Genomic DNA, 23,020 nt, shown 5'->3' with positions numbered 1-23,020 from the left:
AGGAGATATTTAGTATTCAGAGCATCTACGTATCAATTCATTAATGTAACAATACTCTATTACATCAACATCGACCAGGGATAAATTATTCAGTGATGGAGCAGATTGTGCTGTTGGAGCAGCTCCAGGTGGAGACTAACGTTATATATGTTCATGTGTTCAGTACTTGTCCTCCTCTTAATATTTATATTTTCTGCTGCTGTGACCTTGTAGTCCACCATGTTCAGACAAATACTGTGACTTTCACTCCACAATTTTAGTTACTAGTTGCTGCTTCAGAGCAAAAAGATGTTTTAAATGTATTTTGTCAGCAATCAAAAAGAAAGATCAACATTCTGATGTCTGTCATTCCATTCTGATATTCAGTCACCTCAGTTAATAACTTTACATAAAGCAAAATCTGAAAAGAAACTATAGCTGCCAAATAAATGTAATGAAGTAAAAAGTCTGAAATGTATAACGAGTGTAAAGAAACACTTGATACTAAAAAGCAAAAACATGATTCAGTTTTCAACCCGGATCTCTTCAGAACACTCCAAAGAAAAACATCCAACAGATAAAAAAAGAGGGTAATTTATTTTATTTTACAAGACAGATGAGACGCAACGCTTGTTAAGAAATATCCTCCATGTTTGTAGTTCACCAGCAAGCTTCCATTTGTTACAGAGAGACTGAAGTAGAAACTTCTCAGTCTGAATCGCTTTACATCTGAATCTCATTCTGTTCAGTATAAACGTTACACACCAGAGCAGTGACACTGAAATCACACTGTGTACTCATCAGACTGCATATTGTACATTGTCAGTTCCTGGACGCTGCGATATGAGACGACTTTACTTTAGATTAATGTCGGCTGTTTGTCTCTTACAGTTTCAAAAGCAACAGGTTTCATCCTTCAAGCATCAGAGTCGCCTCAACAGTCTGCAAACCATCAGAGAAGTGCTGCTGTCAGTTTCCCCACCACGGCTGAAAATGACATCAAACTCCTACAAAAAGAGTTAGACACGTGTTTTATCTACGGAGACTTTTTAAACGATACAGGCACAGAAATAAATTTGATTTTTGATTCCTTTTAGCGCAGCTCTGCTCACTGTTGGTCTCCAAACTGGGAGAAGATGGTCGATGTTATTATTTCTACCTGTTTGAATACAAATATTCACATTAGTGCCACAAAGGCTGAAACATCACATTCCTCAACTTGTTCTAATTCTCAGACAGCTTTATTTCTAAATTTCATTTCTCAGCTGATCCCCAAACTCTACCAGTGATGTGGTGGATACTCAGCTAAACCTGCCGGATCGTCTCCTTACAGAGCTGATTGTAAAAATGACTGCAGTAACCAGAGGAGAGGTGAAACCAAATGTTAGAAAGGTACAAAATGACGTTGGCCACACGGCTGCAGGTGTGACAGTGAACTGTTCTGTGTGGAAGGAGGTGTTTAAGTTGAGAAACGAGGTCCAGCAGCTTGTTGGGTTCATGTGAGAGACCAGGTGACCCGCAGGAAGGTGTGGAGGTGTTTTACGCCATGCTGATGGGAAACATGAGAGGAGACGGTCAGAATCACAGGAAATCTACAGTTAATGGTTTACTCTTCCTGTAACTCAGAGGAAAATGAGAGACGGACTGTTATTCAAAATCAATATGTTACAGCTGCTGGGAAACCAGGAACACACAGAGACACAAAGATGCACCAGAGCTGATGGCAGGAGGGAAACTAAACCACTGGCAAATTAATCTGATTCAAATCTTATTTTACACTAAAATATTGCTTATATTTCATGTATACTGCAGAAACTTGGGAGTTATTAGTGTGAATACAGACTGTAGTTAGACACGTTGCCCAAAATGTCGAGCTGGTCCTTTAACGAGGACTATAAACTTTACTAAACCTCACAGTGAAACACTGTACGTACAGACAAACTGGATCCATTTGGACTTTTTAGGAAACAACATGTCTCCAGTCAGAACTCCAGATCAAGTTAACACGAAGGAGCAACAACAGAAAGTCAGTGTGAAATAACACTGAAGAATGATTTAAAGTACAGTTATTTAAATAGAATCGTTACAAAACGAACAGATGGTAGCCTCTGTGTGTGTGTGTGTGTGTGTGTGTGTGTGTGTGTGTGTGAGGAGCTGTGTGATCAACAAGTATTAATGAGTCAGTCTGTTCAGTGTTACGATCATCTCTGTGTGTAATAACTGAAAGATTTGGGTCAAACAGGATCCAGTTGTTACAGATTAACTCTCAGATTTCAGCTCGTAAAGTTGCCTGGTTGTTTACAGCTCGCTGGTCGGCTGTGACAGTGAATAATGATCAGCAGATGTGTGAAATCTACATAACCAGACAAAAACAATGTGTGTGTGCGTGTGTGTGCGCGTGTGTGCTGCTCACCTGTCGATCAGCGAGTCCCTCATGCTGGTGGCGATGGCGGAGGGCTGCGCCGTGTCACTCAGTCTGAAGACGCTCTCGATGACCGACAGCTCGGTGCTGGTGGTGTCCAGGCCGCAGAACGCACACCAGTCGTTGACGACCATCCCGGCCGCGATCACCTCGCTGCCCCGGTTCACTGTGCCGGCCTGAACAGGAAGTCAGTCCGACTGTCATTTAAGAACACTTAAATCTTTCTTGTTTGAAGGACTAGTTGTGTGAAAACATCTGATACCTACTGTTTCATGGTTAAGGACTCTCCTCTCTCTCAACTTTCTGTGAGTGAGTTAACTTGTGAAAACTTTTATCTCACAACTCCTGTAAACCGTCAGGAGGGTCGACTGTCCTGTGACTCATGATCACTGATTAAGCAACATGAGCTCTGTTGCTCACAGGGATCACACACACAGTGAGTGTACGTCAGGTCGAACTTCCCTCTCATCACTCACCACTAGAGGAACCTGAAGCAGAGACGACAGCTCGTCCTGGTCTTCTATCGAGGTCTTCGGGTGGACGAGGCCTCCCTGGTTGCTGAATGCGCAGTAGGAGCCGACCAGGACCTGTTCTGCTACCGTCTGTCGGAAAACCTCCACCTTCAGAGTGTCTGCGAGGATCTCCTCCGTCTCCTGGTGGAGGGAGAGCGAGCGTTATGAATAGAAAAGCAGTTTCTGTCATGAGTGATGTAATCTGCATGATACTGCTCATTTCTTTTTAATACAACTGCATATGAACTATAGTTATATAAATCACACTCTTCATGGCTCAGTCACATTAATAACAGAGGTGATGACATTGAAATGCATATATTTCCTATATTTACACCTCCTCTCCAGAACCTCCTGCAGATTTACAGCTCCAACATAACGTTTGAAAACACTGCTGAACCCTTTTAAATTTAAAAAATCCAACATTGTGTTTTAATCTGAACAGGTGGAAACTGAGACTTTTGGAAGCGATGACACAGACGTATATGACCAACGATTCATATTGAATCATATATAATGTCTGTACATTTCACTCACAACAGTGCTGTGACCTAAAATAATAATCCTGTGCTGCTCCAGTGAAGGACATAAACATGGAGATCCGTCCTTTTTTTTAAAATCAAGGCTTGTTTTGTTCTACACAACTTCTGCGATATTCACAGACAGACTTTAATCAAACAACATATTTGCTGCTGTCTAGTTTGACACTGATGCACTTAACCTGATCCTTTATTTACACATACAGACATTAACTATTGTAAAGAGTCATTACAGGACATTAGGACATTACAGTGACCGTCACACGTTAAAGGTGTGTGTGTGTGTGTGTGTGTGTGTGTCTCACCCTGTCGAGGTCGGGGTGGACCAGCGCCACGTAGTCGTTGCAGGCGATGACGTTCCCCAGAGCAGACAACCTCTCCTCCACTCTCTGGATCCTCACTGCGTCTGGCAGGCAGTTTCTGATGTGCTGCAGCTCCTGGTCTGTTGTGTTGCTGGGCACCAGCATGCCGTGACGGTTACCTGAAGACAGCACAGACAGAGGAGACATCAGAGCAGTGATACAGCTGTATTCAGGATAAATTATGTCACGTCAGTTATGTTATGTCAGTAACTGAGTAAACTCAAAAGATTTAGCTTGTTGTGTTGACGGAAAAATTGAACGAAATCAAGAGCAGAGGTCACATTCAAACAATAAAAGAAAAGAAAGAAACATCTCCAGACACTGGAACAAACAGACCTGAGGAGAGTGAGAGCGTGTGTGTGTGTGTGTTCCAAAGCTTTACTCACCCACACACATCCTCCCGATGATGCGACAGCCTGCTATGGAGGCGTGGACCACTGGGATGGTTTCTGATAATTCCCCTTCAAACACACTGCAGTCACACAGACAACAACATGATGTCACTTATTTCAGCTCTGAATGGAAAACAATCACTGATCAACTGGACCAGCTGTTCGTTCTGGGTCCAAAAAAAAAATCTGAATTTATAGAAGTAGCAAGACGTTTGTTGCAGCTGTGCAGTAAACTGCTCATGGTGGTTCTGTGCGGTATGGGTCAGATCAAAACACTGAGATTCTGTCTGCATGTTGGATCATCACCATGCCGAATTATAAAACAGGTCGCTGTGATTCTTAGAATGTGTTCAGTTATGTTGGTGCTGGTCCACACGCTTGTCTATGAGGAAGGAAACTTTAATTTGCTCGATTTTTAAATGAGGTTTGGTACAGCACTGAAGCATGGAGCAGAGAATTGCACATTTCTGTGATAATTCTTACATTTTAACAATCCCTCCACACATGTATTAACATCTCCACTATGTTTGCCATGTTTTACACATCAACAAAGTGTAAGGAAAGTCTACTGTGATTTAATCTAACCTCATATTGAAGTCCACACTGGTTTTTGGTAAATGTCCAAAACCTGACAGCTGAGATCAGGTTCAGTTAGCTGGTGACACGTTTTTTCTGTATAATCTCAGGTATGCGAGTGCTTTGTCATCAACAGTAAGATATGTTATTCAGCTGACACACCTCATCTTACATAAAGTCTCTCACAGACGTTGCACTCAGGTGACATCAGCCAGCGAGGCTAAGGGAGAAGCTAATTTAGCCTCCATGCTACACAGGCCAGCTGATTCAAGCAGGTGCAGCTGCCTGAGCTTAATCAGAATAATGTAATAAATATGTTGAGAAGGTAAAGTTTCACCTGTAGAAGTTCTCTGAGCCGCCGATCGCCACCAGGCAGTATGTGTTGGTCAGTTTGGCGAAGCAGCCGATCTCGTTGTTTTTCTCAAACGATGCTCTCACGGCCATGATGGAGGAGGAGGAGGTTAACTTCTGATCCTGGAACAGCAACAAGCGTTTAAAAAACACGGAGCTTTGTTAGCGGTGATGAGCTGCTGTCTATCAGAGCGGACAGTGAGTTAGTTACTGTGATAATTAACGAGCTGAACAGCTGTGACGGGTCCGCAGGGCCATCAAGGGTTAGCAGGGCAGCTAACGTTAGCTAACGGTTAGTTCTCAGAAGTTGAACGTTGATCAGACAGAAACCGGAAACGCGTCAGAACAGCTAACGTCAGTCGACAGACAGCTGCAACTTCAGACACATTAACGGTCGTCTCTAAATGATTTGTAATTTTAAAGAATAATGATTTCATTACCTGAAAAACGTTCACAGCCACACAACATGCGTGGTGAGTCCCTTCAACCCCACGTGTTCACTTCCGCTTTGGGGTTAACGTGGTGACGTAGAACGTAACGTGCGTGACAAAAACAATGTGCTGAGAGAGAAAAGATGCTGCACACAGCTGATCCTGTTAATGCTGATTAAAATAAAGATCGCAATGAATTTATGTGGACTGGACAAGGAAACATGTCTTACTTTAATCCAGAGTTTCTATTTCAGGATGTTTTGCGTAAATTTAGAGACTTTGTTGATATGAGCACTGATCAGGTTCCATCTGTCTGACAACAACATGATACTGATAAATATGATCAATATCAGTTCATGTTGTAAGTTGTTTATTTTCAAAACAATCTAATATCAGAATATTGTAAATATAAAAACAAGACAAACAAATGTGCTCATTCAGTTGTTTAATCTGTTTTATATCATCAATCGTGCAGAAAATTCATTAAAGCTGCGAAGATAAATGTGTATTTAGAAAGAAGAAATCCAAACCCTTATTCTGTTGTCTGAATTTTAATTTCTTCATATTGACTATAAATGTAAACATGTAAATCTTTACAAATTATTACTCAGCATCAGCATTTAATTTTCCATTTGAACTATTATTAATCCTCGACATGTGGAAGCAGTTGTGTATTTCACAATAAACTAAAATAGAACAAACACTGTGTTCTTCTTCTGCCTGAGGACAGAAAGTTCTGCAAATGTCAAGAATCATAAGAATAAAATAGACACTTATGATACAAAAAATATCTAAAAGATATGCAAAATGTGTCTGTACAGTGTTTGTAAGCAGGATAATGTGTAAATATTTACAGTACAAACATACATTAGATAAGATTTGATTAGGCAGAACTTTATTAGTCCTGAAGGAAATTCTTGAGACATAGATTGATACAACAACATCCGGTATGGTGTAAAGAATATATGCAACATGAGAATCAGAATCAGAAATCAGAAATAGATTTATTATCAAGAAGGACTTTACACCAACAAGGAATGTGTCTCAGGGATGTAAGAGTGCTGGAACAAAAATGATGATGAAGTTATTCATATAGAAACATGATCTGGTCAGTGGTCAGAATATGAATGTGTTCAGTCTGCAGTCTGTTTGTTTTATATTTATATTTATATTTATATTACAACATGTTGTCTCACATTGTGTGTCTGTGTCTCCTCAGATCTGCCTCCATCACATGTCTCCTCGCTGCTTCCCGTCCAGATGTGTGCAGATGTTCAGGAGGACTCACAATAACAAACCTCCCTCCTCTCTAATCTGCATAGCAACAGCCCGCGCGGCTCTCCTCCTCCTCTCTCCTCGTGCAGCACCGGGATCGGCACTGGGAGCCAATCCCGTCGGCCGTTCCGCGTGACGTCTTGTTTGTTGACACTTCCATTAGCTCGCCACCTGTGTGACGTCACTGCAGCAGGTCCAGGGCGGGGGGGCGGGGACGAACCAGAGCAGAGGAGGAGACAAAGATCGTCCGAGCAGCGAGAGGTTTCACTCGTGTCTGTTTCTGTTCGTTCACATTCAACGTCTGCTTTTTTCCCACACTGGATGAAATTAAATCAGGCTAATTGTGTAGCAAATAGTCAGTCTTAGCTAACCAGTGTAAAAAACTTGTGTTCCATCAAATAAGATATAACATAAGAGCATATTTGTGGTGAGGTAAAGGCAGAGAGCCAGTTAACAGAAATGTTTTTTAACTTTTCAGGATGACTGGGTTAATTCCTTCATATTATGTCTTATTGTGGGCCTACTTACAATCTTTTTCTGGGCAGAATAGTTCAGGCTTGAGGAGGATAACTGACTTACCTGTGTGTTTAAAACCTACTATATATGACTGATTATTAACCTGATCAATTATTGGCACTGATATTCAGAATTTTTTCTGATTATTGGAATAAAAAAAACTTGGATGCAGCAACAATATGAACCATAACAAGTCGATAACATTATTGAATAACAGTAATGGAGTGAACTTTTTTTTGTCTCCGAAATGTTGTAGAGTGGAAATATAAAGTAGCACAAAATATAAATACTCAAGTATTTATACTCAGTCTGTTAGCTCAGGATAATTAGCCTTTGCTGCGTGACATAATATTGAAGCCTACAGATCTCAGAGTGATGCCTCTTCTCATCCGTACACGATCTTCGCAGTCAGCCGCTCCGTGGACACGTCGGAAGGAAACTCTGCCTGGAAACACCGCGAGCTAATCGGAACCGGCGGCCGACAGAGACGGACGAGTCTGCTGGATACGAGGGGGTCGACTAGGTGGGCCCACATTAATCTATGTTCACATACACACACACGCACAAGCACAAACACACACACGCACACTGGGTCTCTGTGGGAGGAGCCTCGCTGGTGTCAACATGTCGGACTGTCAGACAAACACAGGGCGGATTAAACCAGTGTGACACAGACTGAGGTCCAGATGAGACCAGCAGGTTACATCAACAGTATTATTTCGGTTCTGACCCTGAAACATGTCATCAGGATCCAAACTGGAATAAGATGCATTGTATCATGAAGACTCACCTGTATCAGAATCAGATTTACTGACCCAACAACAGTCGTCTTTGCCTGTCAGCAGTGTTGGCTCAGGCATGTGTGAGCTGACCAATCAGAGCAGGAGGAGAGAACATTAAAACCTGTAAAGTCGTTCTACCCAATACAAACTTAAAATGTGCGACTTAAATTCATCAGGCAGAATACGTCTCCTTTAAGTCCTTTTATCTTTGTTTATGTTGAGTTTGAGTTTACATGTGGCGGACCCCGCCACCTTTCTAGCTTCACAGTGTTCTGGGACCTTATTTTTCTCTGAGAACAGCTCGTTGATTCACAGAAATACAGATTTCCTTTTGAGTTGTTCTCAATGTTACATAAACAATCTACAGGAAGACAGACAAACACAAAGACGAGGACACAGATAGATATACTCTGAGAACAAATACCCGCGTTAGCATGCTAACGTGTAAAGCTAAGCTGAAGTTAGCATTGATTTGTGAACGTGTTAGCATGAACTGTAGATCGACTGATTTTTCGTCCTGAATGATTATTGAATAATACTCAGGATTTGTCTCATTAATGGAATCAGAAAACATCTGATGCAGCTCAGTCTGCAAAGTAACTAATAACTAAGTTACTGTTTAAATGTGGTGGAGTAAAATTACATTGTCTGCTACCAAAATGTGACGGAACAGGAAAATGTAAAAGCTTAAGAAAAGTAAAAAGTAAAAGACTTTTGGACCCCAAAAGTCTTTTAATTGCTGAAGGAAGCGTAAAGCTAAATAAATACACCAACACATCTTACGGTGTACTTAGAGCATCATATAGCCATCTCCTTTAGGAATCAAACCAACAACCCCTTGAAGTGTGAAGTGACATAAGAAAACAAAAAAAAGAAGACATGTATAATAGAGCAGCTGAAATGAGCCTGCAGCTGCACACTGAGAGTCACAACTGAAGAGGGCAGCAGCAGTTAGCAGAAGCAGTTAGCAGAAGCAGTTAGCAGCAGCAGTTAGCAGCAGTTAGCAGCAGTTAGCAGAAGCGGTTAGCAGCAGTTAGCAGTTGCAGTTAGCAGCAGCAGTTAGCAGCAGTTAGCAGTTAGCAGCAGCAGAGATAAGAAGTCAAAACAAAAGGATATCTGGGAGAAAGAGCGGGGAGCTATATTTAGCTCGGCTGTGATGGCGGGGAGGGGAGGCGACGGCGCTGAATGCTAATTGAGACGCTCTGAGGTTCATGAATGAAGCGAGTGTGGCTCACTGGGTTTATTACCTGCCTGTTACATCTGAACCACTCGGTACCAGTGAAACAGGTTCAGTATGAGAGGACGAAGAATCAGAGCAGCCCCTCAGATTTCAGTATTTGTAGCTGTTATATAAATTCTTCTGCACAGTTCCAACGGTTCTGACTTCATCTTCTGTATTTTACTGGCTGCTGCGCTCAGCTGTGGTTAAACTTTTATGTGCGTCCAGCAGAAGCTCCCCTCTGATGTTATATTCCGGTCCGGAGTAAAGGTTCTGGCCCGTAATAAACTTTTATGTGAAAATTATCACAAGTTATTGTTGTGCGGTTCTGCCAGCGACACAAAGCTGTAACATCATTTCAGGCGGTTAATATCTCATTCTGAAAAACATGCACCCTGTTTTTTTTTTACTGCTGCCCATTATTATTATTATTATTATTATTATTATTATTATTATTATTATTATTATTGTTATTATTATTATTATTATTATTATTATTATTGCACTTGCTTCTCCTGGTTCTTCATTTGTCCCTGTGCTGTGAATAAAACCAGTCTGGGGACTGAGAATATATTCAGCAGCGTTTTGTTCCTGTTTGTTTCAGAACCGGTCCCAGCAGCCCACCAGCAGCCTGCGATTTTCTGACATATTATTTTGCAGTAAATAAGAAATAACACGCAGGTCATGCAGAAAGCCCGTCTCCCTCATTGTGTTTCTGGTCGTGGAGTCCTGAGAGTCTTGTGTAATTTCCCAGCATGCATTAGAGACGACCAGGAAAGAGCTTTCACAGCTCACAGAGTGATGGTGTAAAGTGGTAATCAGAGTAAGATGATCCCATCAGTCGCGTCTGATCGAGTTGTGTTTGATTGGATTGGCCATTCTGGACGGATCATAGTGGATTAGAGACGTCTGGGCAGATAACAGGAGCGTCCACCGTCTCTGTCGTCCTCTGTTTCTCTCGTCCTCTTCCTCTCTGTATCACACTCTCTCTATCTTCATCCTCTCTGATGAGTCGGGGAGATTTGTGCTGACCGTCTGCCTCTTGACTTCTCTTCATTTGGACTTTGTCCACCGGTGAAGGTTCAGACTGACTCTCTGTGTCGTCCTCTCTGACAGCGTGACGTCTCACAGCCGGCGACAACGTTAACGAGGACGAGACTCATCATTCTGTATCATCCTCCTTCTGTCAACAGACTCAACCATCAGAACAACAATACTTGTTGTATATGATGTAATATGATCTATTTAAACTATTAACATGTATATTAATATCTGTGTGTGTTGTCTCAGGTGTGACTGACGATGGGAGGAGAGCAGAGCCACGAGACGAAGGAGAGAGAAGAAGAGAAACAGGAAGTGTCTGCCGGTCCGGACGGCTCAGGACCGGCTGCTTCTGGAGGTTCTGCTTCTGAAGGTTCTGCTTCTGAAGGTATATACTCAGATACAGTGGGAGAAAGTAACTGAGTATATCATACTTCTACTCCACTGAATGTCAGAGGGAAATATTGTACTTTTCATTAAATTTATTGTTTAATTTTCATTTTAAGATTTGATATGAGGTGTTTTGAACATCACATCGCTCGAGATGAAACCAGCAGGTGAGCCGACGTTGAGATATTAAACTTAGAGACTCGTTAAATGTGTTTAACTTTCATATGCAAGAAAACTCATTTTAAACCCAAAGAAGATCTACATTCGACACAGACGGGTTTACAGAGAGAGTTGTATGATTTCAAACCTCCGACTGCTCACCTGTTACGTTTCAGAGGAGTCGTCTTCAGCGCTTCTCATCCTAGAAACAAAAGTCACTGAACTCTAAATGTCAGCGCTCACATCATCATTTCAAAACTCTGTGTTTGACTCCACAGACTCCCCTGGAGAGCTGCCCCAGTGCATGATGGGAGACAGGAGGGTGGACAACATGTGCTTCATGATCTCGTGCACCAACTGGTACTGAACCGGTTCTGATATAACCAGACTCTGAAGATGTTGATGTTAGTGGGAGGAGGTGGAGAATGTGGACGCTGCATTCATGAACCCACTGAAAATCCAAAACGAGGCTGTCGCTGCTCGCTGCGTGTCGAGAAGAAGAGTCGGGAGCTGCTGATCGCTGAATCGCTCGATGGATGAAAGCGGATGTCGTCCTTTTTCTTTTTCTCATAGAAGGACTAAAGGTTTAGTTTAGTTTAACTTCTGCACTGGAGCTTCCGTCTATTAAACACTTCGGCCTCGTCTTGGAAAGGACGGGAGTTCCTGCCTGTCCGTGTGCATTTTGCTTCTCAAACAGGATTCAAGGCTGATTTAGGAAGTGATTATCATCAGTAAATTAAAATTAGAACAACACTTTGTGAAACTGAAATGCTTTCTGTAAAAACAAGACAAAGACCGACTGTTCTGAAACATCTTGGAGGTTTTGTGTTTGTCGTCTGGCTTCTGTTCTCATGTTGAAGTGAGCGGTCTAATAAATAAGAACAAAAACAAAAAGTCTCATTTTTGTTCCTCTTTCTTGTTTTCAGCTGTGTGTATATTCACAGTCTGACCTGCAGCACTCACTCGCCTCACACCAGCACACAGATTCTAATTAAAAGTTGGTCGAGCGATTTCTGGGTTTTAGGATTCGTGACCACGTCGCTCTGCTGAGGACAGAAAAGTTTCTCCTGAAAACTCCGACTGACACATTAAATTGTAATGAAACTGAAATGCTGCTGGGAGGCATCAGCCGGTCTGTCCGGTCCCATCACTGGACAGGTGGCTGAACATATTGCATATCACCAGAGGAGACGCATGGAAATCCCTAAAGGGGTATTTCAGCAAAATACCACAAGGCAGATTTATTCTGCACATCTGGTAGATTTATAAGGCACATAATCTCACACATGCCCCCAAAACTGTTCGCGGACTTGCAGAAATTCATTCAGTATCACGAGAAATGAACATAAACTTCTTTGCTCTTTTTATGAAAAGACTTTTAGCAGAAAGCTGTAAAACTTCAGTGGCTGTGAATCTGTCCGACTGAGTGAAGACAAACTGATAAACAGACGGGAGACGAGACGAACACATGATTCATGTGTGATGGCTGTTTTCTTTAACACAATATATATTTACATTTAGGGAAATTAGCACCAATAACATTAAGCATTGAATTATTAGCAGTTTCCACTGGCAGCGTGTTGAAGGATGACTGGATTATTCTGATTCTGGGAAAACTTACAAAGTTTTCTCAGGCAGGTTCTGGAGGTCAGAAGCATCTTTTTCTGTGATTTCTAAAATAATTTAAGGACATTTATAAGCTCCTAATATCTTCAGGAATCATCAAAGTCACACTGAATTTAAAAACGTACGTATCATGTCCGTGTGGTTAGATGTGACTCCGAGTTAAAGGTTTTAAATTTGCTTCGATGAGCTTCTGACCTTCCGTCTGCTGGTTCAGGAAGTACAGCAGAAGGTTTTTATAGAAATAAACTCTGACCTCGTGCAGATTAGTTTTTAGAGTAGGACATGAAATAGGCTGAACTCAAAGAGAACAGATGTTAGAATCTCTCAGGATCAATGATCACGTGCGTCGTCCACTCAATGAAAAACCTGCGAGACAATGAAGTTTTCACTTTTATTGACATTTCATTGTTAACAGAGCATGACGGTGTTATTGGTATATAATTGGCGTGGGACAGTAAAACCAAAGCAAACATAGAAAAAAAAGAATCATCTCTGTTTCCAGTCATGTTAGCAGTTTAAATAATAAAAACCTCTTATTAGAAATAAAACTGGAGGATTACAGGATAATCGTCTCAAGTCATTAACGTAAACATGCCTATCAAACATAAGCATCGTCATAAAAATGGTTCAACATTATGTGCAAACGATGACGACTTTCATCTTAAATAAGAGAAAGAAATAAAAATACAAAACTGTTCAAAAGCTTTCGTTGGTCTTTTTGTATTTACACGAGCTGATATTTGACATCCGACTGAGAGGACGACAGGATGACTATAAAAAAATCCACAAACAAAACGGTGCATCAGTTTGCATGTAAAGAAGTGAAACAAGGTCCGATTTTTTATCATTTTGATTTTATAATCAACCCATTTGGTCAAAAAACCCAAAACCAAACAAAAATCAAACTTTATTTACAGATTTTTTTTGTCTTCATAAGAAAAACGAACTGAATTGAATCTCTCTTAAAGCTATATCTGATAAAATCTCCCGAGAAGTTGTAGTAGTAGTAGTTGTGATATTATCCAAAGAACTTCAGTATATTTTATAACCTCAAAAAGTCTGGCCAGACTACTGTTGATATGTTTTTATTCACCTACGTATATTTATTTCTTCTTTTTTTTTTAAGAAAAGAGAACGTTAGAAACTAAAGGCAACAACAGGCAAGTTAAAGGAAGACTCAGCCACGTGAAGCCGCACTCTGAACTCACCGCAACAGTTGCCACAGACGGGTTTGTTCTGCGAAGACGCGTTCAAAGACGTGAAAACGTGACTGTTAGAAAAAAAAACATTCTTGGAGAGAAAATGGTGGACCGTCATAGTGAAACAGTCACAACTGAAACAAGTCTGTGGACTGTTTGAAAGACAGTAGCTTTATTTTTTTTTCGTGCATGATATTTTCAATACTACCTGCTGTTAGCAAGTAGCTCAGTTAGCCGTGGAGCTAAGTAGCCATGTTAGCCAACTGGAGTCTGCAACCTCAGAGTCACCGCGAGCGACAGGGCAACTAAACGGGGGTTGAACTTCTCCTCTGAGAGCGACGGAGGTTAAACTGAAGACGGGACAAAGTACAGAGGCGATTTACAGCAGCTCTGAGCAGGAGAGGAGTTTTATTTAGTTTCCGTCCAGTTTGAATGAAGTGTAGTTCACAATGAGGTAACAAGGTGATTAAACACAGTTCACAAACTTGAATTCAGACGTGTAAGATTATTTCTATGTCCACAGAATCCTAAAAACTGAAAAACAGAAAAGATTTGCATCATCGTGTTGCTTTGTCAAAGATTGAAGCGACTGATTGAAGGTTTCCTGAATTTTCTGTCACGCAGATGGACCATCCATGGCAAGAGTCACGTCTGTTTGGGAGTGGCGATGTCAGATAACTAAGTCTACCTTTAAAGGCAACTCACTGTTGTCCAAAGCCACCAGAACATCAGCAGACCCGGGACAACATGACCCGATGTGAACGGCCCTCCCGGAGAACGGAGGGAAAACTGCGATGCTAAACTCTCGCACAGTAAATTATGCGAGGTGGCCGAAGAAGAGGAGGAATGTGACGTCGTGTTTCAGACAAATCCAACGACACCGGCGTGAATAAAGTACTGGTGTTGGTGCCAGTTTGTCCCAGGTCCGCGTACAACAACCATTAAAGAGGCAAATTTCCAGAGGACCCTTCGCCCTCTGTGAATAAATAAGAAGAGCGGCGGATGGACACTTTCCACCGCAAAGTTTAAAAATCTCACGTACATATATTTTCTTTATGTGTGTTTTTATAAGTAATATGAATAGGCGACAATAAATCACTACAGTATGTTTTTCTTCAAGTGGCCTTCTTCCATTTCCACAAACAGACATCTGCTGAAATACACTGTTCTTTTTTTTTGTAAACTGCTATTCTTCTGTAAATCTCAGTAAATATTTACACAGTCTCTTCTCTCTGCAGGGGGGCGGTGGTTCTGTAGTGCAGAACAAATGTTTCTGAGCAAAGACTGATTTTTTTTTTTTAAAAGAAGGTTTTCCCTGCTCACCGACCCCCCGAATAAACTCCAACAAACGACCCTCTGCCAGCATCTTTAATGAATCCACTGTCACCTGATGAGGATGATGTGAGAACGGCTAATAAAAATCAAGCAAGCAACCAGAAAAAATCAGCATGAGGAACTGCGTGAGAAGCGCTCTTCTCTCCCCTCAACATGTACTGCGGAAGTGCCGTGAAGCAAGGCACTTAATCCCAGAATGCATCAGTGCAGCGACTCGGTGGCTTGCGACATTATAAAGGATGTTGGTTATAATCAGCCTGCACGTCTGCTACTGTAAAAAACCTACAGTGAAGTACCTGATAGCAACGTCAGCGGTAATCCTGTATGCAACACCTACACCTCAGTCGTTTACATTATGAATGAGCACCAAGAACGACGATGGCGGCGAGAGACAGCGAGGTGAACTCGGGGATGTGGGCGTGCTGGAGTGGGATGGAAACCCCTCGTTAGCTCGATGAAACATTTCCCCCCTCAGGGAGAAAACACACACCGACACAAAGCTACAACTCTCCCTCATCTCTCAGGTTAAACCACAGAGTCACAACACACTCGACTGATGACTCACCTGCTTCACAACCAGCCTGCAGCTTCACAGAGACCCGGTTCAGACCCAGTATCAACAACAACCCTCCTGACTGCATGCGGACGGCTCTGAGTACAGGACGCCTTCATTCATCAGATCATTCAGAGGTGGTCTGGGCTGCGTATGACCACATTTTCTTAGCGTTTACATCAGAAGAAGAAGCACTGAACGCGTCACCACAACATCACCAGACTCCATTAACAAATGTGGTGATTTTAAGAGATGTTTCATGAGGAGAAACTTTAACAAACTTTGTGAAATGTTTACGACAATTTCTAAATCGTCAGAGCCTTCTTGTAAATTCAGCATTGAATCAGAACATTAAATTAACTCAACATCACCACACTCCCTTAACAAATGTGGTGATTTTAAGAGTTGTTTCGTGAGGAGAAACTTCAACAAACCCTAAAAAACTTTTCTATTAAAAATTCAAAATTATTATTTCCTTTAGTTAGTTCAGCATTAAATCAGAACATGAAGTTGTTTGTTTGTTCTGCTTCTGGTCCTGAGAAACTTTATAAGCTCCGTGAAAGTCCGTCTCTGACTAATTCTTCATTATTTGGACGTTCTTGTAAATGCAGCAAATGTTCTACAGGAGCTTCTTTCTGTCTTTGTGTAAAAAACATTGAGTCTGTTCGTCCCAGCGATGGACGGGTTTGAGAAGCGTGATCCGAGCCGTCCACTTGTGACTGGATCACTCAGGACTGAAGTTAACAGCAGGACTGAAACGGGTCAAAGTGCACCAGCGGCGAGCAGAGACACCACGCCGCTGATAACCAGGTCAACGAGCACGACGATCACACAACATCTACACTCCTACAGCCTGACGTGTCCAAGACGAGCACAGAAGCAGAAAACCTGACGGGATTTTCATCAATAGAAGTTTCAGCTGATAAAACAGTTTTAAAGATCGACACGCAGAGTTAAAAGTGAGGAAGACAATCAAAAAATTAGATAAACAGTCTAAAAATGGAGCCTTTAAAACTGCTAATGACTTCATCTTCATCGCCGTCATCATCTTCATCATGACTCCGTATCTATACTAGTTCTGATGTAAGTAAACATACAAGCCAACTTCCATTTTCCTTTTCAGTTTTCATAATCTTTTCATCAATGAGACATTTGTAACTGAATAACTGAAGACTGATTTACATCCTTCGTGACAGAAACTGTTCATGAATAAATATTTTAAAAACAGACATTCGGCATCTTTAGTTTCTCATCAGCTTCGTATATAGAACTGTTTCCCACCAGTTTCCATCAGGAACACATGCTGAGTATTCAGACTTACTGACAATCAATTGAGAGAACATTACAAAGTGAATATTATGATCATTGATTCATTATTGAAGTAAACATTTGTTGTTTCCGGCTTCTCGAATGTGACGATGTCCTGCTACTTTCTTTCTGTATTGACCTTAAACTTCGTAAACAAGTAAAAAACGATGAACTGATGAATCCAGAAATAATCTGCAGATTAATCAGAACCTCATGTGAGCCTTCATATCATCCAAATGTTGGCAGCTCTTCTAATTTTGATCAAAAATGCATCTTTTTTTTTTGAATCGAGACTTCATCACGCTCACACTGAGAAAACAAGTAAGTAAGACAAGTTCGGCCCAACAGGCCGTTTTTCTTTGGAAAGACATTCACGATTCTCCTCCAGCAGACACTTAAACGTACGAGGAGCAGAACGTCTCGCTCTGTGTTTATTGTTCCACCCTCCAGGAACAAATCTACGTTTTTCTGAGCGGGTGGAAAATAGCTCCGTAAGGTATCGAACTACATCGATCTGCGCTGAATGCTGCGTGTGCTGAATTGCTCTCGACACCGGCAAGTAATTGCGAGGATATGCGGCGAGAACACATTCAATTACTGCAGGACAGGGAGCTCGGTGAATAAGGTACAAAGCACAGAGAACGAGAACAACAACAGAGAGATGAAAACAGGCAGACAGGATGTGCGGAGCCTGAAGTGTAGCCTTGAAAAGACACCAGCTGCATTATTAATGTGCACACAGTATGCATGGGTATATATATATATATATATATATATATATATATATATATATATGGACAGTATAGTTCAAACTCCTTTCAGGAACAAGATAAAACTGAGAGGCTGTTGTAGCGTGATGATGACGAGGCATTTCTTAACTCATCCAGTTAGTTCATAATCTCCTCTCAGCCCAAACAGCAGCGTTTACATCCTCCACTGCGTCACGCTGACTGGATGATGCAGGGATTTCTCGCCCCGGGTGGGAGGTCACGGATGGGGGACTCCAAACCCCCTCTGGGGAGCCGACCGGCCTCTGCGTGAACCAGCATGAGTCATATTGGAGTTAATGACATTTAAATGATGCAGCTTGTGTTTTTAAATAAAGCAGGCTGAGTCTGAACTGCAGTGCTTCCTGTGAGGACGACAGGTAAAGTCTTCCTGCATCGCTCCGATCTCTACATCAGAGAGGAAGCTAACTTCACATGTTGGCATCCTAAAATGGCAGCTGTTGAAATCGGCTACACTGCCCAGAACATACCGACTGAAACCAAACGGGCCAGAATCAACGATGAGAGAAAAACACGTATGTGTTGGCTGTGTTTGATCGGCAGCTACTACTGTCCACTACGCACTTTGACTCCATGACAAATTTTCTCTAGAGGACAATAAAGTATATATTTGCAGGTTTTCCTACTTTGAACCAGATCCAGTGTGTAGGACTGTGATCAAATAACCCTCCCTCATCTCTTCTCCAAAGCCTCTCTCTGCAGCCGGTGTTTGGTTTGTCCATTCTGGGCTCCTGTAGAAAATGGCAGCTCCCTCTGTTATTATTTACACGGTAATGTCTGTCTTTTAATGCCTCTCAGTCTTATGTAACTTTAAAAGATCAAAACACGAATACATTTCACAACAAATGTTGGCACTCAGTTTAAAAGCACTTAAATGATAAATGAAATGGTGATGAAAGCAGACTGGATGCAGATGGTGTGCTGCAAACAAAAAGACAAACTATGAGCTTCTGAACCTAAAAAGATGTAAAGAAAGCAGCAGCACAGACGGACGCAGGAGAATGTAAAAGGGATAAAGATTTGCTGGAGGAGAGGCCGGATGGACGGGTAGAATTAGAGGAGGACAGTGGGATTAAAGCGAGGGATGTGGAGGGCGAGGAGCCCCTATCAGAGCTTTGTGAACAGAAGTACTTCATTAAGCTCGGTCGATGTCGCTGTGCCGCAGCCAGCATACTAATACAGACCCACATATCCTCTGTGCACTGCTGAAGCCCGGCTTTATTCTGCCTCCCTGTCCCCGTCCTTTCTCTATCCTCGCCTTTTTTTTGTTGCAGTTTTTTCAGCTCTGTCACATCTCGAGGAGCCTCCCGACAGAAAAATGCTGTTGCCAGAAAGGAGAAGTGAAAGTAGTGCCTCATCCGATCGAACACACAAACAGTAAGACTTTATCCTGGAGAGAAATGCCTCAAATTCATCCTAACCTATAACGTTCCGCACAGTAAATCACATAAATTGTGTTGGATTTAGTGGCACCTAGTGGTGAGGTGGCAGATGACAACAAACTAAATATTCCTCGTCTCAACATCTCTTACGGTGATTAGTTTGTAGAAACATGGCGGACTCGCTCCACTCCGGAGATATAAAAGGCTCATTCTAAGGTAACGAAAACACGATTCTCAGGTTACTTTACACTCATGAAAACACAACTGCGAACATCATATTCCACTCCCGTCAGGATGTCTCTCAAAATCCTACACGTTGGTTTCTCAGATCTGAGAACATTTATGATCTGAAAGAAACTGGATAAAAGTAAAAGTGAAATATTTCCACTTTACATCCAAAGTTTCACTTGCAGCAGTTAAATAAATACACACCCAGCTTGTGTGTCGGACACAGTTAAGGCTGTTGAACCCTCATTAATCCATTCTGTCATTATACGCCGATGACAAGCTATTTTACATCCGTTAAAAAAAAAAACAGTCGTGTAAATCAAAGCACTTTTCTGACGAGCTGAGGGGAGCTGAGACGTGACGAACGTCTGAGGTGATCGTGATGAAGATGTTTGTTGTGTTTGGTGAAAGAAGAGAGAAAAAGGTCCTCTTTAACAGTTTAACATCTCCATAACAACTAAAGTAAATCAAACTAAACTCCACAGAGAGATCCTTGTTTTTTTTTTCTTTTTGTTATGGCCTTTCTACCTAAATTTTAAATTCAAGTTTGACGTTTTCAAACCGTTTCTTTTCTTTTCTTTTCTTTGTTTTGTTTTTTTTTTTTTTCATTAAATTTCATCAGTAGTTCACGTGTACAAGCTGCTGTAAAGAACAAACTTGGAGGCGTCTTCTGGCTTTAAGGAGCGTTTTCTTTCTGCTCCAAATCCTTTTTTTCTTTTCTTTTCACTGAGAAGAGAGTCGGGTTGTAGGTCCGAGAAGAAGTAAGAAGTCAGAGTTCAGTGCTGCTCATGAGACCCCATCTCATGCTGTCGGCCAATCAGATCCCTCCTGGAGACTTTGCGGACTTGATCTCGCCGTCCTCGGTTGTTGTGTTTCGAGGATCTTCGCCCGCTGAGGAATAATTTGTACTTGTGTCACGAGACAGGCACGAATCTCCCTCTCACACACACACACACACACACACACACACACACACTCTCAGCCAAAGTCTAAATCTACTCCCACAGAGCATTTTCAGCGAGCGCCCTGTTACCACTAGCTAGCACAGTTAGCGTCTTTCAGCACTGACGTTCCATTGTTTTTTTAGCGAGCGTTTGAGGCCGTTAGCCGAGATAAGCTAACTAACGGCACGACCCCCCTTCAGTCCACGAGCTTTGACCTCTTCGAAGAAGCGTTGCCTGTCATACCCACTCCTGAACGGGGTATTTGTAGTAGTGCTGCGTCATGGTGTTCTGCTGCACTCCTTTGTTCTTGAACTGAAAGATCGTGTACACCAGCACCAGGATGCACAGCGACAGGATGCAAGGGATCACCACGGCGATGGCGTTGACCGTCGTCGGGACGTCGTTGATGGTCACCATGATGTCCACGTCGTCGAGGGGCAGCTGCCGGTCACCGCGGTTACCCTTGCTGCCGGAGCGCTCGATGTCAGACTGGTCGCAGCCCATCCAGTCGCGCAGGATGGACTTGGGGTATCCGGGCTCCACCGTGAGCTTCTGGTTGTCGAACTTCCAGTAATCCTTCCCCTTGTAGAAGTAGGTGTAGTCTGAGGAGGGAGGGAGGAAACAACGAGGAGAGGAAGAGAACAAATTAAATTAGTGGGCTGATCAAGCTGAAACAAGCTAAATCCAACGTAATTTGATGAGATCGATTCAGTATCATCGTTAATCAGCTTTCAGGGGATTGACTGTATGACGTCACTTTGCAAGGCTTTGATTTCCGAGCAGAGATCAAATACTGCACAAGTAAACTCCGACACGTTTCCTCAATTCCTCAAAGGCTTCCTCTGAGGAGACGAGCCGTCACAAACTCTGTCCTTCACTCTTTAAGGAAAGCTTTCTCTCAAACTGCAAATCATCCATCAGCTTGTATCTCAGCTCCGGTGGGTCCCTGTGGTGCAGCGTCTCATTAGAGGCAACAACACTTGTATTGTGACACCGCGGCTCCAGGCAGCTACAGTGTGTCAGGCCCAGCAGCAGCTGTTTTTATTGAAGGGCGATATTACGTAATGCCTGAGAGACGGATGCTGTAGCTGTGAGACACACGGGACGGGATGTGAGAGGGAGGCCGACAAACACACACACACACACACACACGCACGCACACACACACACACACACAGTCTCACAGGTGGACGTGATGAAATGATTAAATAAGTTCAAACACCTGAGCTGATATTTAAAAATCAGTCGGTCAGACTTTCATCCTCCGACTGCTCGTTTAACAACCCAGATTTTTTAATCAACTGATAATGAATAAAAATATCCTCTCACATTTGCACACACACAAACACATGCGCACACACACACACACACACACACTTGTCTGCTGCATATGAAGTCCCTGCAGGACAGCTTCTCATCTAACACCAAGACACCATGCCCGGCCGACCATGTCACCGCCTCTGATCTCACACTCACACACACACACACACACACACACACACACACACACACACACACACACACACACACACACACACACACACACACACACACACACACACACAGGCCCTCTGAGGCTGCCACAAGGTCATGAGGTCAGAACTGGACAAGTGGATGTGATGATGAGCTTTTTTCCTCCAGCAGTCAGTCAGTGACAGTCGGCCTGAGACTGTTCATGCTTCTGGAGTAGAAACACTGTGTGTGTGTGTCTGTCTGCAGGATTTAACTCCATAACAGAAAATAAGGTCTGTTTTAATTAAATTAACTTCTGGAATCGCTCTTTTGCCTCAAATCATTTCATCTCGGTTGTGTCAGACACTCACATCCCTCCCGGCTGATGAAGGCCCCCTGCGGTCCGTCCGGTATTCCCTTCCACACGGTGATGGGTTTGGGGTACCCGGGGTCGGCCGTGCGCTTCTCCTCGTTGTAGCGCCAGTATTGGTCCCCTTTGAAGAAGTACGTCTTTCCAACCGGCTCCCAGCGCAGCGCCGTGTCGATGCCGTCTTTGGGGAGGCAGCTGCCCAGCTCCACCAGGCTGTGAGGGTACCCCGGCTCAGCCGTCACCTCCTTGAACACCCAGTACTTATCGCCTGGAGGAGGTGAGGAAAAGATGAGTCAGCACTTTAAATATAGTACATATACTGTCAGCGCTACCATCTCAGAGTAAAGTAGCTCACAGTGTCAGTACTTGTATATGAAATGTGAACTTTGGCTGCTGATAAAACAGGTAAAAGTGACGTCTCAGACAAACCGAGCAGCACAGAAACGTAAAGACTTTCAGTAAAATATCACAGTGATGTTTATATTCTGGGTTCTATTGATCAGGCAGGATCATCAGCTGTAAGTAACCATGGCGATAATAAAGGATAGCAACTCGTGGTCACCAGACATGATGAGAGGAAGCATCGTTACCCGGCAGTTTTCTGGAAGTTTGATTTACTTTATGCTTCTCATGCTAAAGTTGAGCTCGAGATGTTTTAGTGTGAGATTAAACCGAGTTAGCGTTCCGTGCTGGACTCTCCTCCCACACCTGCTGATGTTCCAGCTAACCTCGTGACTTCAGTGTGCAGAGAAAGTGGCTGAACATGTTCAGTGAACGTGACACTTGTGAATGTTTTACTTTTTTATCCGTCTGAGAGAAAAAAACAGCATCATCGTCATTGGACAATTGTCCCTCGCTCTCGCCTCCTGTCTGCCTGAGAATTGCACAT

General features: G+C 42.6%; 2 protein-coding genes and 1 long non-coding RNA gene across 7 annotated transcripts in view; 1 reads left to right on the top strand and 2 right to left on the bottom strand.

Moving 5' to 3' along the window:
• Window positions 1-557: 557 nt before the first annotated feature.
• Window positions 558-5,729, bottom strand: eif6 (eukaryotic translation initiation factor 6). Its single transcript, XM_037100558.1, has 7 exons — window positions 5,574-5,729; window positions 5,120-5,256; window positions 4,201-4,286; window positions 3,758-3,933; window positions 2,878-3,054; window positions 2,393-2,577; window positions 558-1,528 (listed from the first exon to the last, which is right to left on the bottom strand). Exons 2-7 carry the CDS (start codon window positions 5,224-5,226, stop codon window positions 1,519-1,521), a joined length of 741 nt encoding a protein of 246 aa, XP_036956453.1. The 5' UTR covers window positions 5,227-5,256; window positions 5,574-5,729; the 3' UTR covers window positions 558-1,518.
• Window positions 4,334-11,834, top strand: LOC119020854. 5 transcript variants are annotated; one of them, XR_005075427.1, is made up of 5 exons: window positions 4,334-5,107; window positions 6,784-7,100; window positions 7,764-7,878; window positions 10,647-10,785; window positions 11,225-11,834. It is a non-coding gene; the product is annotated as an uncharacterized LOC119020854 (long non-coding RNA). The 5 variants fall into 5 exon arrangements; XR_005075423.1 differs by having other exon boundaries at window positions 4,351-5,107; window positions 10,647-10,770; XR_005075425.1 differs by lacking the exons at window positions 4,334-5,107; window positions 6,784-7,100 and adding an exon at window positions 7,103-7,121 and having other exon boundaries at window positions 10,647-10,770.
• A 1,110-nt stretch (window positions 11,835-12,944) lies between these two features.
• The window catches only part of mmp24 (matrix metallopeptidase 24), a 52,357-nt gene continuing 42,281 nt past the window's right edge, over window positions 12,945-23,020 (bottom strand). The window contains exons 9-10 of the mRNA XM_037101910.1: window positions 22,133-22,399; window positions 12,945-20,911 (exon numbers count right to left, since the gene is read on the bottom strand). Of these exons, the coding sequence (XP_036957805.1) occupies window positions 20,547-20,911; window positions 22,133-22,399 (632 nt within the window). The 3' untranslated portion in view covers window positions 12,945-20,546. The remainder of the gene's footprint in view (window positions 20,912-22,132; window positions 22,400-23,020) is intronic.

The sequence above is a fragment of the Acanthopagrus latus genome, chromosome 6 (genome assembly GCF_904848185.1).
Source record: "Acanthopagrus latus isolate v.2019 chromosome 6, fAcaLat1.1, whole genome shotgun sequence".
Classification (NCBI taxonomy): Eukaryota; Metazoa; Chordata; class Actinopteri; order Spariformes; family Sparidae; genus Acanthopagrus; species Acanthopagrus latus.
Note: the sequence above shows the minus strand (reverse complement) of the source record. Positions and strands in the feature narration are given on the sequence as shown.